The 20,789-nt window shown below is 34.9% G+C and overlaps 1 protein-coding gene across 5 annotated transcripts in view; it reads right to left on the bottom strand.

Moving 5' to 3' along the window:
• ERBB4 (erb-b2 receptor tyrosine kinase 4) overlaps positions 1-20,789 on the bottom strand; it is a 1,119,996-nt gene that overhangs the window by 35,982 nt on the left and 1,063,225 nt on the right. For all 5 annotated transcript variants that reach the window (XM_066346729.1, XM_066346728.1, XM_066346726.1 and 2 more), the window contains exons 22-25: positions 18,312-18,387; positions 15,170-15,316; positions 12,984-13,081; positions 10,904-11,074 (exon numbers count right to left, since the gene is read on the bottom strand). In XM_066346729.1, the coding sequence (XP_066202826.1) occupies positions 10,904-11,074; positions 12,984-13,081; positions 15,170-15,316; positions 18,312-18,387 (492 nt within the window). The remainder of the gene's footprint in view (positions 1-10,903; positions 11,075-12,983; positions 13,082-15,169; positions 15,317-18,311; positions 18,388-20,789) is intronic.

Raw genomic sequence — 20,789 nt, forward strand, 5'->3', positions numbered from 1 at the left:
TTAGTAGGTCTGGGATTTCGATTACTGTGTCATTGGGATTCAGGTGTGAAAATAAAATGCCGTGCATGTCAAAGTCCTTTGTAAACCTTAAAGAATTGTCCTGGCCAAGTGGCACAGTGGATAGAGTGGTTCATGCTGGCTCATCAAAGTCATGGGTTCAATTCCTGGACTGGGCATGTAGAGAAGCAATAAGTGAGTGCACAGCTAAATAGAACTAAGTGGAACAATGACTTGATACTTTTCTCTCTCTCTCCCCTTCTCCTTTCCTTTCTCTCAAATCAATGGAAAAATTTAAAAATATATATTAAAAAAACTTTAAAGTATTATTTAGCTGTCACCTATTTTTGTGAATGTTCCAAGTATGAAAGTCTCTCTCTGATTTTAAAATTATACTGCTTGGAGTAGACTCCAAAGCCTCAGAGGACTCAAGGAAGGACAAAGGTAATTTTCAAATCATTACTTTGTAGGCAAGGGGGAAAAAAGAAAGTTTCATAAAGATTGCCCAAATATATATTTTAAAAAGCAAACTAAGGCAACTAGAAATCTGTACCAATTATTTTTAATAAACTTAATTTGGATAATTATCAGGCTCATATTTATATTTTGTTTAATTATTATTTATTGAAGATAAAATATTGATTTTGTCTGTTCTTTACCCGAATGAATACTGAAATTTAAAAGCATAATCTGCAGACCAGACAGATTTGAGTTCAAATCTCAGTCTTTACCATACAAGCCAGAGTTTCAGCAAAAAGACCTTGGCTCTCTGTGTTTGTTCCGTCTGTAAAACGCAAACAGTAATGCTTTCCACTTACTCCTGTAGTTAAGATTAAGAGTACTAAATGTAAAAGTTCAGAGCAGAGCCTAACAAACACGTAAACATGTTGTCAAGACGTAGCAGCTATATTTAAGTTTATATTTGAACATTTTGAGATATTTGTGAAACTTGTAAGGATCATTTTGTCTTCAAGCATTTTATTACTGAGTCCCAATACAGACATTCCTTTTGATCCTCCTAAACCATTAACTCTTGGTTACAGAAAGTCTTATAAAATAATAAACAGAGGATACGAAAAAGAAGCAGGTCTCTGATTTCTCTTTGCATTCCTAGTAGGAGCTCTTTAAGTCACTTAATGCCAGATCTCATTATACTTGTAGTCAAAGTCAAGATTTTCATACTTTTGACCAGGAAACAAACAAAATTGACAACCAGTAGAAGACTGAATGCTAGATTTAGGAGAGATTGGAGCATGACTTTTCACCTTTTCATTAGAAACAAAGGACACTGAGCTATGGGGTTTATCTTTTCTGGTATCAATTTACACATCTGTAACATGAGAGCATTTATACTAGATGATCTTCAATATGTTTCCAGCTGTGATGCTCTATGAGTATGTAATTACTAACACATCCACCTCATACTACAATGAGGTATCTCCTTGGTGCAAGTTACTACACTTAGAATTGATCCATATAGTTAGACCAAGGACACACTATACTGCAAAATCTAGTTTGGAACAAGTGTCCAGAGAAGAACATACATGCTAGAGGAAAGTAAGGAAAATGAAGTAGTGGATGAGAGAAAAAAAGATTGTGTTCTCAGTATGGTCGGAAGAGCCCAGTGTCTGTGTACAAATGGCAGTGTGGGACTTTATGCATAGGAAATAGCGTGTGTGTGTGTGTGTGTGTGCGCACACACGTGTAGGTGTGTGTGTTTCCTACCAACTTTTTTGCTTCCTCAACTTTGAAACTGGAAAGTTCTGAGTATCTTGTTACCACTTTAGCCTGGGGTAAGGTGGGTGGAAGAAGGTCACTGACTTACCATGTTGTAAGAAATAGTTCACCTCTCTTACATGTAGAAGCATGCATTTATAGGCATCAGTATTTATTTATTTTTGTTTATGTTTTTAAATTAAGTGAGAAGTAGGAGGCAGAGAGACAAACCCCCACATGTACCTCCACTGGGATACACCTGGCAAGCCTTCTACCAGGTTATGCTCTACCCATCAGGGGCTGCTGCTCTGTTGCTCAGCAACTAAGCTATTTTAATACCTGCGGCAAGGCCATGATGCCATCCTCAGTGCCTGGGGCCAACTTTGCTCAAGCCATTCAAGCCATGGCTTCAGGACAAAAAGAGGAAGAGAGAGAGAGAGAGAGAGAGAGAGAGAGAGAAGGGAGAGGGGTGGAGAAACAGATGGTTGCTTCACCTGTGTGCTCTGACTGGGAATTGAACCTGGGACTTCCACATGCCAGGCCAATGCTTTACTGCTGAGACAACTGACCAGGGCCAAGTATTTAGTTTTAAACATAAAGAGCTAGATTTTGTTTATAGATTAAAGAGAGAAAAAATACATAATATTTATTTTAAGGAGATAATATAGGCAATCATTTTCCAACAGAAAAGGTAGATTCTCTGAAGAATAAAAAACACTAGAGAGAACATCATAATGTATTATAGTAAGAAGGTGCTTTCAAAGTCCAAATCTGCCAGAAGTGATTTTTATGATACCTGGAGATATAATTTGAAAAAGAAGTAAAAAAATGATCTCTTTCTTACTTAAGAAATTGAGGAATAGTTTGATTTTGTTTGTAATTCCTAAACATAGTGTTAAATGAAGACTCCACTGGTAATATAGAGAGTTTATCAAGATGTTTAACAGGATATCATGGCCAAAAGATAATAAAAATCTTTGGGAGTTAGGGAGAAATAAAAAATAATAATAGTGTTGGTAAAAATACTTTGTTAAAGAAAAGAAAAGCTTACAAAGAGTATAACTAAAATAATATATCCAGATTTTAATAAAGTCAGTGATAGAAAAGATTGTGCAAAAAGACACTGATTTTTTTTTTTTTTTTGTATTTTTCTGAAGCTGGAAACGGGGAGATACAGTCAGACAGACTCCCGCATGCGCCCGACTGGGATCCACCCGGCACGCCCACCAGGGGCTACGCTCTGCCCACCAGGGGGCGATGCTCTGCCCCTCCAGGGCGTTGCTCTGCCGTGACCAGAGCCATTCTAGCACCTGGGGCAGAGGCCAAGGAGCCATCCCCAGAGCCCGGGCCATCTTTGCTCTAATGGAGCCTTGGCTGCGGGAGGGGAAGAGAGAGACAGAGAGGAAGGAGGGGGGGTGGAGAAGCAAATGGGCGCTTCTCCTATGATCCCTGGCCGGGAATCGAGCCTGGGTCCCCCACACGCCAGGCCGACACTCTACCGATGAGCCAACCGGCCAGGGCCTACACTGATATTTTCTATATGTAAAATAATCATTTGAGAAGGTGAGAGATACTGTCATATGATTGGAAAAGTAGATCAGACTATTTTTGATAACTCCATAATTTCCAAGAATGTGGGAAAATAAATAAATGCAATTTGACATTATGTTCTTGTGCAGGAAAGCAAGACAAGTCCATAATGCATCTGGGGCATTGCTCCCCTGAGGCTGGAGCCATTCTACCACCTGAGGCGGGGGCCATGGAGTTGTCCTTAGCACCCAGGTCAACTTTGCTTCAATGGAGCCTTGACTGTGAGAGGGGAGGAGAGAGACAGAGAGAAAGGAGAGGGGGAAGGGTGGAGAAGCAGATGGGCACTTCTCCTGTGTGCCATGACTGGGGATCGAACCCAGGACTTTCACATGCTGGGCCAATGCTCTACCACTGAGCTAACTAGCCAGGGCCAACAGAGAGTTTTTTGTTAAAATAAACTACTCACCCATACCTTTAGTCTAAAACAGAAAGCACCAACATGATCTATATTTTGAAAGAGATCAGTGTTGGAATAATGCTTGCAGCTCTGGGTAATTTTGTGTATGTGAGCTTGAGAGAGGTAGAGAATAAATTGAAGTGACTGGTCAACTGGAATGACCCAGGCATTTCCTAGGATAAATGTACAAAAATCCTTCAACTGTTTGCGACAATAGGATTATATATCATATAAAGAGAGAACTAATAAAACACACATCATTCAAGTTTATACCACTGATGAAAATGATAGGTGCACTAGAAAAGAGGAGGACAAAAGGTATAAAAGGAAGTAGTGCCTAATAAATAATCAGGGGTTTGAAATATTCACCAGTACAGTTCTCTATCTGGTACAATGAAAATGTGATATTTTGAAATTGAGCACATTTTTAAAAAACGTAGCTGTCCGAGAGATATTGTAGTAATTCATGTGAAGTGCTGAGGGCCAGAATTAGAGTCATGGCAGGAGACATAGAAGTTAGGAATTTCTGTTGTTTTTCAGGAAGGCCAAAAATGATTTTGTTTTAAATTGATTTTAATGAAAAGCAAGAGATTTCAAAACCATGTTTCAACCCTTCATAATACTGACCCAAAATAGGATAATTGAAAGAAGGCTTATCTACTTCAGATAACTTAAAAGTATTCCCAAGCATGAACAGTATAGAAGTACTATTTCAAGACAAGGTTTCAAATAGATAACATGCAGTATTAGCATAGTTTTACGGCTTTGAGTCAAAGACACCCAATACAAAATAAAAATGAAAACAAAAATCTAGGATTTTAAAAGTAAACTTAAAAATGCATTGTCTTGCCTTTGTTTGAGTTGGGTTTTTGTGTTTGGCTTTGGGTTTACTTATTTATCTATTTACCTATTTGCCTTCTTTCTAACAAATTTCAGATATGCCTTACCAAAACTCAACCTTTGTTTCAAGCTAGATCTTCATCTTCTAATAATAATATAGCTAAAATAATTTTTTCTAGTCTCTTAAATTTATTTTGTTTCCTTTGTCTTTTTTCTATAACACCTGGCATACCGCTCTTAGAATATTATCTCCTCAACTAGAATAGAAATTTTTTTGAGGGAAGGAACCATTGTCTTGCAACTCTATACCCTTATACCCAACACCATGCCTAGTTTGTGATAGATGTTCAATATATTAACTCATCTAATCTTTGACCATAATAATTTTGACAATTTAAAACATTACCACTTAAATAAGGACAAAAAAGTATCTTGTGACATAGAGTGTCTGAAGAAGTGACTTAATAGATAAGATATATTTATAAAATCTCCAGCATCATACCAATGATATTTTATAGGAATCCTTGACATATTCTGGAAGAAATGTAAAACCAATATCCCAAGACTACAATCATTTATCATCAAATAGCAGCTGTTGTTAAGATTGATATTGATCCTTGGTAAATTACAACCAGAATAACCTTGTATCACAAAATTCTTCCACTACATCATTTAGCTCTAAGATGCTTCCTTAACTATGTTGTTAAGTTTTTCTTTCTTCTCTATTTGATTACATAAGAAAAAAAGTTGTGTATACAGGTAACCCAAAATGCTTTTGGTCATTTCCCAATTAAATACTGTATTCTTCACAAGAAAATATAATATAAATGCATATAATATAATCTTCATTTTGAAAAGTCATTTGATGATAAGGTGTTTTTAAAATTAGAAAAAGCTTATACGTTTCCTAGTTCAATCTTTTTATCATTGAAATGAAAAACAAAACAAAACAAAACTGAGTCTGATTAAATGATATGACCAAGGTTGAAGTATAAAAGCATTGGTTCTAGAATGTGAAATTGCTGACATTTAACTTAGTTTCTCTTATATAATTACCATTATGAAAAAAGTATGCATTACATAAACAGCAATAAGTTTAATAAGATCTTGTTATTTTAAGAATATAGGATCCATGTGGGACTGTTGAAAGCTGGGTGCTCTAGCTCAACTTTATCATTTGCAAGTTCTCTAAACTACTCACAGCTCAGTCTTCTTAAACCTCAAAATCAAATCCTACTACCTACTCTAAAGGGCTTTGTGAAATTGTTAATTTAAAGCATTTAGCATAGTACCTGGGTTATAGTGAACATTCAGTAAGCTTTAGCTTTTATTATTATTACTATTTTTATTAATTCATAAAATAAAAGGTCATGGTTTTGATTTATTGAATTGCAAAGACAAACCCAATGAAACTCTCATGTTTTCAAATGCCATTATTGAGAATGACATCATCGTTTCTGCCTTGCCATTTTTCTTGAATTTCTGCTAGTTTATGCATTGTTAGAAACATATATAGCACAATATTATAAATGCTATATGGGAGGCCAAAGTTTTATTTCTGTTTTCTTAAGTGACAATTTAGTAAAAATATCAAAGGTAATTGAAATGTGTGCAGTGACATTACTAAAATATATTTATCAAAATTATGAAATCCTACCTAAGGACAATGGGATAGTAGTACAAAATAAATATATTTTATGAGTAATCAAATATTAAGCCTAGACTCAACTATTTAGAAATTAACAAAATTTTTGAGTTACCAAACTCTTATTTTCTTCTTCCTTTACTTCTACTGACTACATTTTGCGATATTCCAACTCATTTTTATATCCATCTTAGAAGAGAAAGGGCAACAAGGGGGGGTGCAAACATAATAATATAATTATTTCTTAGCAGATAAAAAATTAGTGGAGTAGCCCTGGCCGGTTGGCTCAGTGGTAGAGTGTCAGCCTGACGTGCAGGAGTCCTGGGTTCGATTCCCCGCCAGGGCACACAGGAGACGCGCCCATCTGCTTCTCCACCCTTCCCCCTCTCCTTCCTCTCTGTCTCTCTCTTCCCCTCCCACAGCTAAGGCTCCATTGGAGCAAAGTTGGCCTGGGTGCTGAGGATGGCTCTGTGGCCTCTGCCTCAGGTGCTAGAATGGCTCTGATTGCGGCAGAGCGACGCCCCAGATGGGCAGAGCATCACCCCCTGGTGGACATGCCGGGTGGATCCCGGTCGGGCGCATGCGGGAGTCTGTCTGACTGCCTCCCCGTTTCCAGCTTCAGAAAAATACAAAAAAAAAAAAAATTAGTGGAGGAAGTTTAAATCTTAATGATAAATCTATTGTGGGTTTCCTGCTCCATCAATATGCAACAGCTGCAATTCCTCTGTCTTCCGCTAGCTGGAATAATTGGGGGCTAGCTGATAGGCTTTGAAAGAAGTGGGGCCCTTAATCTTTAAAACTACTCATCACGAATGACTACTCCTGTAGCAACTGAAATTGTCATCTTCTATAAAAATGTGTTGAAGCTTTTACAATAAACTTGCTAATATTATTGAAGCTAAAATATCTTTAGCCACATTAATTTATTACGTATCCCTTATTCCTGTTATATTCACTGTACACAAATCTAGGTAACTCAAAAGAAAAGAAAAAAATACCCACATTAACAGAAAATAAACTTATGCAGAAATTTCAAAACTCTAATGAACATTTAATGGAAATGTTGGGCAAAATGTATTTAAATATGAAGAGGTAAAAAAAGGCAGCAATTGAACCTAAAATTTATTGATAGACTGACTATATAAAAACAGACAATGGCTGTATCATATATAAAAATAGAGGACTAACTTACAACTTACAGCAACCTTCCCAGAAAACTGTATGTACTGTACACAGCCCAGAAAGCTAGTCAGTATGTTCGACTTCCAAGAAGCTAGATTATTCTCTCCAGTAGCAATCCAGGAAGCTAAACAATAACTTCCATAACAACTGGCCTAAAATGGCCAGGACTTGTTTAATAACTAATAACTTTCCCTGGCTGTTTGACTCAGTGGTAGAGCATTGGCCTGGTGTGTGGAAGTCCCTGTTTCAATTCCCAGTCAGGGCACACAAGAGAAGTGGCCATCTGCTTCTTCACCCTTCCCCTTCTCCCTTCCCTTCCCTTCCCTTCCCTTCCCTTCCCTTCCCTTCCCTTCCCTTCCCTTCCCTTCCCTTCCCTTCCCTTCCTTCTCCCTCCCTCCCTCCCTCCCTCCCTCCCTCCCTCCCTCTCTCTCTCTCTCTCTCTCTCTCTCTCTCTTTCTCTTTCCCTTGTGCAGCTATGGCTCAAATGGTTTGATCAAAGTTGGCCTCAGATGCTGAGGATGGCTCCATGGCCTTACCTCAGGCACTAGAATAGCTTGGTTGCCAAGCAACTGAGTAGTGGCCCCAGATGAACAGAGCATTGCTTGGTAGGGGGCTTGCTGGGTGGATCCCATCTGGGGCACATGTGGGAGTCTGTCTTTCTGCCTCTCCACCTCTCAATAATAAAATAAATAAAAATAAATAACTAACAGCTTTCAAAATTCCCTCCTTTTTTAAATTTAGGACAAATCTGAGAAAGCCAAATATGCACCCAACACTAATATCAGAAGATGCTCGTCTCTAATCAACCCACTTAATAACTTCCCCAGTACAACAGCCTCCAGTCAGGACATACCCAAAGTATTCCTTTATCACCCTATAATGGTTTCTCACCCCCCCCCCCCCTGTCTGCCTTCCAGTCTCTGCCTACACACAGGTGATGGTGGTGCTGCCTTTCTATAGCACACTGAATCAATAAACTTTGCTTTCCTTATTTGGTTGCTCTTCAACCAAGTATCTTTAGGTGATTCTAAAAAGAGAGTAGAAAGTGTATATTTGCCTGGCACTTCAGATACTCTGTGATTTTATAAGTCAATTGCTTAATAATTATCTTAGATAAATACGGTTGTGTTTATTTTACAAACGAGGAAACAGTCATAAAGTTATTCAGAACATTACCTAAAGCTTTTCGGTTAGCGAGCAGTCTACATTTAAAAACTGATTTTTTTATTATTATTTCAAAGTCCAACATAAACTCTTAAAAAACATTTGATTAAAATTTACTTTAAGATATTCCTTTGCCACATAAATTGTCCACAAGATCTAAAATTGAGGTAACTTCTTTTCTAACTATAACATAACAAAACACCTTTATAAAAATGGGGGAATGGAAGCATTTGCACATATTAGAAATTACCATGAAAGTTACATAAAGCCAGATGAAAAAATATAGGATAAGACAGATGAATTGTAAAGTTTTTAATGCCTGAAAATAAAAGTGATATTTAAGCACAATTCCTTTTACTAAGACCAAAAAAAGTAAAAAACACTCCACAGATAACATTGTTTAAATAATAATGTGGAAAAAGAAATGATGACCAAAGGCCAAAATGTCTTCATGTGGCTTTTACATTGTCTCACTAATTCCATTTAGTTCACTCAAATCTTTATTAACATTTTCTTGCATTAATCATTTAATTTACTTGATCATGAATTAAAATAAACAGGGTTGGAATTTGAGAATTCTTATGAGAAGAGAAAGATTTAAGGTTTTTTAACTTTGTAGCATTTATGTTAAGGAAGGAAAACAGTTTCCTTGAAATTTGCCTGTTTTAATAAAAAGTTATCAATTTCTCACATAAAATTATAAATATCAGAACTATAATTCAGCCATTCTGCTAAATGTACAGAAGGAAAGAAAGGAGCCTTCTTCATAGGCTTAAAGATGGCACCTTCCCATAAATAAAAGACTGATGGCCAATGTCTATCAGTTAATTTATTTTTAAAATATCTTGGCTTTATCACCTTCCCACTGGGATGTAAAACATATTTTTCATAAAAAAATGAATGATTAATTGAGGTCTCCCTCTCTGCCTCTTTCTATACCAGACCTTGTAAGTGAGTGGACAAAAGAAATGGGGCAGGTTGGGCATGTATTTTACAAGCACATCACTGGTAAAATTTCCCAAGCAACACGTTGAGGAGGGCGCCGAGGAAAACAATGGTATCATGAAAAGAACACAATCTAATAACTCTGAAGCAATGATGTATGTAGTAGAAACAGACTGCACACATCAGAATCCTGCTCTGTCACTGGGTAACTGTGCGACACTAGTTAAATCATTTAACTCTGAGACGAGTTTCCTCATTTTAAGATGGGAATAATAATAATAAGGGAATCTCATGGGATTGTTGCAAAGACTAGGAGACAATATATTGGTGTTGACACACAGGAAACACTAGATAAAGTAAATAATTGCATTTTAGAGAAGGAGCAGCAAGCTGAACATTTTCCCATGCCCACAATCAGAACAAATAGGGCACTGCTTGTTCTGCAAGCTGTAACGTACTTAGTGGAGGAGGAGACTAGAAGAAAAGAATGGCTTTCAGCAAAAAATTAAGCATCGTGCTTATGCCTTATCAATGAAAAAAAGTGATTACAGGCATTATTTTTCTGCTTCTTCATGCTCCACAATGTCCAGTTCTTGATAATAATACTTATACTATACTCTGTCTCCAGCTGTATGACTCATTCATTTACCTGGGTACTCTTGAAGGCAGGAGGTATATCAATATACTTTAAATCTAATGTGTAATAATGCTTCACATGCAGAGATACTCAATATATGCTTAAAAAATTGTGAATGAATTTTTAAATAAACAAATAAATGAATACATAGATTGAGAGTTTTCAGAGAAAGAATGGTATTCATAGAGAGCATAGTATGATAAATGGAATGTAAATTCTTTTCAGAATCTTCCTTCAAAACTTAAATCTACATCTTCAAAAGATTCAGCAGTCCTCCTAATATAATTAACTTAGCTCAGAAGATTGCACAATTTTCTGTTTCTGCTTCAACTTGACAAAATATTTAATGTCTCTTAAGTGAGTGGAAGAGAATTCTATTGGTATTACCTCATAACTAGTAAGTCATATCAGCTTATTAAGAAAGAGAAGTAGAAACTTATCTTGATAAGAATTTTCATTTATTTTATAAACATGCCATTTTACTCATTTGAATTAGCTTTAATTTTTTTTAAAGATTTGCTTTAACTAACTTAAGATAAAACATTTTTCCTTTTTGAAATCATAAAGATAATTCAGAGTGCATACTATATTACCCATGCTTTTCTTCCAAAATTAACTATATATGTCAAATTTGGCATATTATTTGTTGGTATTGTATATAGCATGTTGTCAAGCTAGCAATCACACTGACATGAGCAAGATAATTGTTTGTTAATTTTAGCCTTTAAATGTATTTACACGTTTCATTTCTCAGTCATAATAAGGTACTTGGTATATAATTGCTTCTTACCCTGTTTGAGTCAATTCTTGCTCTGGAAGTATAGATGGGAGGTGGGATGTTGAAAGCCTGGGGGACCAGGTATTCCTCAGCATCCATCATATCTTCTAAATCCTCTTCATCCAAGAGATTCTGAAAGAACTTGCTATCGTTTGGACTGGGGAGCTTCATACGATCATCACCCTGAAGGATTGCCCATCAGAAAGAAAAATTGATTCTTCCATTTATCTTAAATATGTGACGTTTGCAGTAAATTTATGTGATATCAAAACACATGTTTAAAAACTCATGCACTCATTTAAAAAATAATTCTTTATCACAACTACCAGCCATAAAGAAGCTTGTAAGATGCGCAGATATGGCATGGCAAGATAAATTTAATACAAGAAGAAAATGATAAATGCTATTAGAGATACATAAAGCAGATGTTAGCTTTTGAGGGAGGCAGAATCTATTTCATTTCTGAGAATAATGGTAGGCTTCATTGCCAACATGGTGTTTGGGATATGACTTTAAGAGTAAATAACAAAGGGCAATTGATTTATCAATTTTTGTTTTGGGGGTGGGTTTGTTTGATGGTGTAGAGTTATCAGGATATAGATCAGGGGTCCCCAAACTATGGCCCGTGGGCCACATGCGGCCCCCTGAGGCCATTTATCCGGCCCCACCACACTTCCAGAAGGGACACCTCTTTCATTGGTGGTCAGTGAGAGGAGCATCCTGTGCTCCTGGAGTACTGTATGTGGTGGCTCCGCAAAGCGCGGCATCGCTCACATACAGTACTACTTCCGGTGACGCGGGATGCACTCGTCATGGCTCCAGAAACACGTCATATCACTTGTTACGGCTAGTAGTGACAAATATGGAACCGGACATTGACCATCTCATTAGCCAAAAGCAGGCCCATAGTTCCCATTGAAATACTGGTCAGTTTGTTGATTTAAATTTACTTGTTCTTTATTTTAAATATTGTATTTGTTCCCGTTTTGGTTTTTTTTACTTTAAAATAAGATATGTGCAGTGTGCATCGGGATTTGTTCATAGTTTTTTTTATAGTCCGGCCCTCCAACAGTCTGAGGGACAGTGAACTGGCCCCCTGTGTAAAAAGTTTGGGGACCCCTGATCTAGATAGATTCTATGATTTGTCCTATAGCATAACATTGTTGAAGTGATAGCATTTAAAGTCACAGAACAAGGGGCACATACTTAAACAGGAGTGGGAGAGACATCCAAACACTTGTTATACTCTTTCTTACCTCACTTATTTCATATATGTAATTCCAATGTTATGTAATTTTTTTGGTAACCAGTTTGTTATTAAGAGTTATTGGAGATAATGATAGTTAGAAATCATTATCTTGTAATATCTAGATTTTACCTTTATGTCAGACTTTAGGCATGAAGATAAACACTACTTCATTTTGTTCAGCGTAAGCCAAGGTCTATTTTTTATGGTTTAGGCAAAAATCATCATAGAGAAATATATTATCATTTTTAAATTATCTGATCCAATTTTTTCTAGTGTTAAACATAAAATCTTCTTTAGGCCTGTTGTTTAATTTATATGCATATTTATTAATTTATATGTAATTCATTTGAATCTGAGTTATGCTTAGATACTGCATATGTCCCAAAACAAAACAAAAGATTTAAAAATATTTTTCTATGAAATGAAATATGAATATATTAAAACTTTTAATTCATTGTCTTCAATCACGGACAAGATTAAAATAAAAATCCCATCTTTTTGTTCTGAAAAGGGAAGATTACAATAATGAACATGACTTACACATAATGTTAATAGAAAGCAGTGTTAGAAGGCTAGTCTGAGGACAAAGGCTTTTCATATATATGGATAATCATAATTACCTGGCTGTTCAATGGCAGGGACACTTGAATACTATGAGAAGGTGCTTCAAAGAGTTCTGACATAAGTCAAAAGGCTCTTTTCCCTAAATCATTTAACATGATATTCTGCCTAATCTATTTCTAAGTGATGATTTCCACAGTTCCAAAGTCCAGATATTATTCATATTTTGTAGGGAGTTTGCAATTGGGATTTTTTTTTTTAATTAAAGTCAAATGTACTAACCTGAATAACTAAGTATCTTTGAGGGTCTCGAGCCATCCTCGAAAATTCAGCAGCCAGTTCCTTAAATTTAGGTCTACTGTCAGCATCAATCATCCAACCTAAAAAATTCACAGGCAGTCAGTCACTATATACATAATTAGAGAAACATGCAATGTACATTTATAAAACTATAAACTAAAAATGTTGTTTTAATAATATTGATCTGAAAATCAAAGACAACTAATGAAAGAAACAATCCAACAGGCGAGGGAGCTATGTATCAGTTTGCTGTCATTCAGAACTAAATGTAATATACTGTAGAATAACAGAAACATTTTATTATTTTGAATTAACTTAAAATTAAGTTTTCTTCCTATAACTATAACCTAGCCTAACTATATTAACTTATAGAATTTCAGATCTTTCATACTTAAATATAGAAAAAAGTATCTTTTAAAATTTTTCTTTGATGGTTGTAAAAGAAGTGATTAGAATATAATTGATTATTTTGTATCAGGAGTGACTGGAGTAAAAGCTTTGTTTACAATGCAGTGTAATGGCACAAAGGGGAAAAAAAGAATAGAAAGCAACTTTCTCATGGTGCTTTTTTTACTGGTTGGGAAAAATACAATTTTAATGCAAATTTATTTGTAATGTTTGTTTAGCAATAAGTCATTAGCTTATTTTGGTAACTAGCCTTTTCAGAATAAAAATTCTCTCAGCAGTTTTTATTATTATTTAGTGAGGAGTCGAGAGAAAGTGGGTCTCATCTCCCTAGGCTCCGGTTAGCTGATGAGATGGCAAGAATAAAAGCACCAAGCTCTCTTTCCAAATGACACTTTTCTTAGGTATTAAAACTCCTAAAAGCACGATAAAATTCCCTTTTAGGAAAAATGATTTCCTAATTTTTTTTATCATCTCATCAGGATATCTAAATGAAGTATCTTAATATTCCTCTTTGCCAGTTACAGGATCAAATTATATAATGTGTTCATGTTATACATTCTTCCACAGATGACCACCGATCACTACTTGATCCAACAAAACTATAAAACTCACATCTCCTTTTTCTAGGAGTTCAATTTTTATTCTTATTCTGGTAAACCTATGGGGGACATCTTATGTATCATTAATTACACCTGAATTTCTTCTCTCCTAATGAAGGTGAAATGCTATGTATTCTGCTTGCATTTATTGAAAAAAAATTTCCAAATGCTTCTGATGCCAAGATGCTAATAGGAAGATAGGTGTTTCTGAAGTTATTGGAACCAAAAAAAAGGCTAACTTCACAGCAAGGAATCAGTTTCTTTCTAACTAAATATTGAGTAAATAGAACTAGGCTTAGTGGAAAGGGCATGCTGACCTGAACTGGAAAGCACATTTTTTATTTCTTTCCTCACTGTCAGAATGTATCACACATGTCATGAATATAAATCTGGGTAGACTTGGGCCCAAAGTCTCTTATTAATAAGATGCTTATTCACCTTCACCAGTTTGTTTCTTTGGTAACTCCGTGTAAATCAAAAGGGAAAAACTCAAGATTACACAGGAAAGATTGCTGAATGTTAATCTCACTTAAATTAAATCAGAAACTCCAGAGACTTTTCTAATTCTATTTAAATTAAGAGCCTAGGCTTCCAAAGCATGTGTCTGGGGCATAGAAAGGAGAAAGGAAAGTAAGAAAATTAGATGTAAACAAATGATCAAATTGAAAAAAGTAAATAAACATCTTTAATCTTTTTAGTTCAATGTAAATTCAGGTCTTCCCACTTCCTGTTCTGCTCTGCTAATTTCCTGTTGACTAAAAACTTATTTCCATTTAATGAATTTTTTTAGAGATCAGTTTCAAGCTTTCTTTATGTTTAGATCATTTATTTAGTCTGGTATTCTCCTATAACACTACTAATATTATTGTGACTAATTATATCTTTTTATGAAAGAAAAGCTGACTGTCATGGAAATGATAAAACTCAAAGTGAAATAAGTAAGAGTAAGAGTCATATGATTTTAATTCATAGCACAGAAGCCTGATATTGCTTCATTTTAACAATAATCACAACAAACACAGGTGCTTATATGCTCCTTCTATAATTGTTTTTGAGATTTTATAATTTTCAATATACAGAAACACTATGCAGGTTGATTAATCTGTGCTACTGCTTTACTAAGAATAATGAGGATGATGACAAAATTATTTTCCATCTTACATTTGACCATGACCATGTAAACGTCAATAGTGCAGATAGGAGGCTGGGGCAAACGTTCTCCTTTCTCCAGTAAATCAGGAATTTCTCGGGTTGGAATTCCATCATAGGGTTTTCCTCCAAAGGTCATCAGTTCCCATATAGTGACTCCTAAATTGGAGACCAAATTCTTATGTAAACATATTAACAATATACTTTGAATAATTCATCACTATACCAGTGCCAAAAGAATGCTCCCTAAAAGCCAATCAAAAATAGTTTAAAGTAAGGCTCTTCTGATTCCTATATCCATTTTGAAATGCCCAATGACAAACTCTCTGTGGGAAATTCAATTCCTATATTATAGTCTTGAAATTTTTAAAGAGTAGCAGAGATATTTCAGAGTGAGTGTCAGAATAAAAGGTCAGTTCCCCATTTATAACGTTTAAGTAATGTTATTGTTCGCTGACCCAAGTTAAGTTTTACCACACCACATTAGAGCCTATAAATCAATTTACTTACTATATACTGTATACATGTATACTTGGTATCAAGTAAGTATGATTGCAGGATAAATCTAATATTGACTAAATTCAAGATTAACATCTTTGCTATTAAAAGGCCTAAAGGTGAAGATGGGGTTCCTGAATAATTATCTTTTTTATGGTAAATAATTGTGGCTCTCTTTTTAACTAACACAAAGAAAACAAATGAAAAACAAAATCAAAACCAGAATCATTTCTTTAGCTTCTGAGAAGCTGAGTGAGGAATGATCCATATGTAAGGTATCATACATGTAAAGAGGGGTCACAAAATTGAAAAAAATCAATACTCGATTTTTCCCTAGATAATGAGATCTCTTTCTTGAATCACTAGAACATTGATTTTCTCGGTAAAAGCAAACATCTGGAATATTAGCATGCAGATAGCCAGCTTTGATAATAATGCTGATTTTAATTTGACCGATAATACATACATTATAGATCTCTTTTTTATTGTAATCTAATACTTATATAATTAAAAAGGTATAGTTTTCTTAGGAATAAAGACTTTAAATTCAAAAATAGCTATCTGGGCACACTAGTATTCTCAAGTGACATTTCATCGATGCCTGTATCCATGTAAAATCTATTAACTAGGGCTTTGTTTTCTTTTTCACCACCATCTATAATAAATTATTTATTCAAACTGAAGTCTTTTTAAAGCTCATACACTTATGTGAAAAAGTAAAAAAAACCTCTTCTATAGAAAATAACTTCACAGAATAATTTAATCATTAATCCCTAATTTAGCATGTCATGGTGGGAAGTCATGTACCAGGCATATGAATTTTTAGTAAAAGGTTCATCTTTATTTTAAGCAAAGCCCTATTTTTGTTTCTATAAGTCTAGGTTAACACACCGCTGAAATAAGCCATTACTACCCTCAAGAGAAAACATAATCTTGTTATTTTAGAGGTCACTCAAAATTTGTCTGCAACAGATTGCCACGTTATTTTATTTATTTTTTACATTTTTTCAGATTGCCACTTGAATTCAAGGAAACACAAGTAGAAAAAAAGATACTATATAAATCTATTACATAAAATATAAAATATAAATTCATCCATATCGTGTAATAGATAAATTTATGATATATAATATATAAATGCTTATCTACACATTTATGTATATCACATGGTATACAAGTTTATCCTATATATTTTATAAATTTATTTTTTATTTAATTCTTACATTTTAAAGAAGAAATTTACAAGTACCTTGTACTTGTCGAAATCTCAAAGACACAACACTTTCTACTCCTTAGCTGAGCAGAATCAATGAGGACTGTGTAAAAATTTTAATACCTCCTATGGCATACATGGGAGGGGAAGGCCCCATTTTATAGAAATATCTAATTTTTTTCTACAAAGAGGTATAAGTTCTTTAGTGATTGAATGGATTAATTCTTTTCTGAGAAATAAAAAGAAAAGATAAAAACTGAACTTACAATTGAGCAAATTCTACTATGTTTTAAGTCCCATTATCACCTTTTTTTATTTAAATAGGCAATGTGCTTTTAATTTCTAAGAAATGCTAGTTTTATATGCTGGGTTTATATTTGGAAAGGTGTTGATTCATTTTTACTAATACCTGGATGGACATAAGTTGTAAAAAGTCAGACAGATGCTACATAGCTATCTCAACAATTCAGTTAAATGTAATTTAATAAATTTTCTAAATTTAAAAGTCACTCTTTCCCAGTTCATTATATTTTGTGCTATAATACAACTTTTTTAATATGTCCAAAAGTATTTGGTTAATGAAAATCAAGGTTGCAATTAGCAATCTTCTCTCTCATCTCTCCCCTCACATTTATTTCATCTAAATGCTTTTAGTAATTGTTCTTTGTTATAATAATATGCTCTATTTTTTTAAACTGTAGAACAGAAATTCGCATTAAAAAATTCTTTTTTTAAAAACAGTCATTGTATTTAGAGAATGTCTTCAAAGAATTGTTTAAAGTTAAAGCCATGAGATTCTATGAAACTGTACCTAAACTAAAACTGGCATTTTTTTTTTTCTTTCAAGATGCTCAAAAAATTTGCTACAGAATCAAAGGTTATAGTTGGCAACTCAACCAACTCAACCAGATTTTAATACATTACATTTTAGAGAACCAAGAAATAACAAAAAGTCAGGTAACAATATTATTAGAGGTTTGTTTTTTTTCTTAATGTAAGAGTTAATTCTTTTAGAAAGCAAGGCTTATAATAGGTTTTTATATAGTTATACATATTATATAGATAGATTTATATAGTATATGTATAAATTTATATATATAAAATATATATTTACATATTATAAAGGTACATTTAAATAGGTGTCATATAGGTAGAGGGGGAATAGATGGTAATGGAGGGAGACTTGACTTGGGGGTGAACACACAATGCAGTATACAGATGATGTATTGTAGACTTGGGCACCTAAAACCGCAGAGTTTTATTAATCAATGTCACTCCAATAAATTTAAAAAAATAAAAAAATAGGCATTTACAATACAATAACATAATCTGGCTTAAGATATTTACATGAACTTTATATATATATACATATATATATCACATATATATATATGTATATATATTTGTCTTAAATGCTTTAATTCACAGGGAAGATTTATTTACCATAGCTCCAAACGTCACTTTGGTGGGTGAATTTCCTATAGTGTATGCACTCCAGAGCCATCCATTTAATTGGCATCTATAGAAAAATAAAAAGTGAAAGTTTTATAAAAAGTATTTTCTATATTTATTTCCTAAATGTGAGTCTTGCCTTAATTATATTTTTTTTGATTGTGTATCAAAAATAAATATATTGTTTTTCAATACAGGGAACAAACAAATTGAAATTTATAAAGTTTTTAAAATGAATTAACCTGAAGTTACATTTATTTATAAAAAACTTCACGGACAGTGAAAAGTAAAATAATAAAATAAGCATCACTTTTTATAGCTCTTAATTTATATAGTAATTAAATTACTAGTTAATGTTGTTTTGCAATTCTAAACATCAACAGACGTATTTTTTTTTTTCATTTTTTTGAAGCTGGAAACAGGGAGAGACAGTCAGACAGACTCCCGCATGCGCCCGACCGGGATCCACCCGGCACGCCCACCAGAGGTGACGCTCTGCCCACGAGGGGGCGATGCTCTGCCCACGAGGGGGCGATGCTCTGCCCCTCCGGGGCGTTGCCATGTTGCGACCAGAGCCACTCTAGCGCCTGAGGCAGAGGCCACAGAGCCATCCCCAGCGCCCGGGCCATCTTTGCTCCAAAGGAGCCTTGGCTGCGGGAGGGGAAGAGAGAGACAGAGAGGAAAGCGCGGCGGAGGGGTGGAGAAGCAAATGGGCGCCTCTCCTGTGTGCCCTGGCCGGGAATCGAACCCGGGTCCTCTGCACGCTAGGCCGACGCTCTACCGCTGAGCCAACCGGCCAGGGCCTCAACAGACGTATTTTTAAAAATGAGGTTATATTGTATTATTTCCCCACAATGAGATTCCTTGAATTCTTATTTATCCGTTTTCACCCCCAGACAGATGTCAGGCCACCAGTAACATGGACTCTCTCCATACTCGCCCCTTTCCTTCTCCTCTCATTTAATATGGCCACTGAAACCCCTAAAACAATAAATTACAAAGTTAGCCTTGCTTTATTAGTCTGCCCCAAATGATCTCCCTCAGCTTGGTTAGCTAGTCTTGAAAATACGTACCATTTTCAATATAGAAATTAGAAAAAGAATGTGAGAGAATCTGTACAAATCCATCATCACTACAAGAAAAGCAACTTACGTCCCATGCCCTGCTGCTGATGGGCCAGCAGAATGAGTTTTTAACTACGAAGAGCAGCATGATATAGCTGGAAATATAATTAGATTCTATGAAATAAAGATAAACACTTCTACTTTGCAGTTGAAAGCTTAAAACTAAATAGGCCTTTGAAATCCTGAGGTTGGCTGCTCACCAAGGTGATACCAAGGTAACTGTAGTAGAGAATCATGGTATTCAGTGAAAAGGAACAGAAGACACATTGAAAATAATTTCCCTATGGGCAAGGAGTTAGCAGAGTTTATGGACTACAGGCATTGCGTTCAAGAAGTAAGTTTAAATCACAGGTGGCTTGATAAAGACTTACTGGTTACTAGGCATTTAAAGCTATAATGAATCTTGCTTTAGACAGATCTTACAGTTGTATGTTCTCAAGACAAGTGAAGTCATGTAATTTATAGACTTCTCCTCCTGTGCTATCTTGTAGAGAATTTCAAAGCCGTGGTCTCAGACTGCTGCAATTGGGTAGAAACTAGGCAAAATACTCTAATAATATCAAGAAAAAGCCAGCTATAACACAAAACTGAATATTTTAAAAATAAGCTTTGTGTTCTTGTGCCTTATAATAATATTTAAATATATATGATTATATAAAAAGTTAATATAAAAATAAATTTTATAAAAATATAATATAAATATAAATTATATTTATAATATAAAAACAAGTACTTGGAAACCTATCATTGCAAAATACTTATATATTTGGATGGCCCATGACAAATAAGGCACATAATAAACATATTATTTATATGAAATAGGATTAACTTTTTTTATTTTGAATTTTGGTTAGTATTAACTTTGGGTCACCAGGGGCTAAGGCTCCATCTCCTGATCTATGCTTACCCAGGTCAAACTAGGTGTACCTCCACCTAAAGACTAAGCTGGTCGATTAGCCAAGAATGGCACGCTAATAGTGGTTTAATGGGAACAGACAAGACGCAAGGCATGCACATAAGGCAGTTAGAGAGGCTAGAACACAGTGGTCAGGCAGAGCCTGAGGCTGCCAAGTCAGAAAAGTCAGGAGAAGCTGTGGCTGTTCTGACACGTGAGATATAGCAAGTTACATTCTAGTGGTAAGAGTTGGGTAAGAAATAAAGTAAACTGGAAACTCATACACTATGATAAAAGTTAAGGGGGGGGGGGAAAGAAGCCAGATAAGAAGAACCTGTTGTATCTGTTAAATAGGAGGAGAAACAAATATATGGTAACGGGATATGATTTGACTTTGGGTGGTAGGTACACAATATAATCAACAGCTCAAATGCTATAGGAATGTGTACC

The sequence above is a fragment of the Saccopteryx leptura genome, chromosome 7 (genome assembly GCF_036850995.1).
Source record: "Saccopteryx leptura isolate mSacLep1 chromosome 7, mSacLep1_pri_phased_curated, whole genome shotgun sequence".
In the NCBI taxonomy this organism is placed as follows: domain Eukaryota; kingdom Metazoa; phylum Chordata; class Mammalia; order Chiroptera; family Emballonuridae; genus Saccopteryx; species Saccopteryx leptura.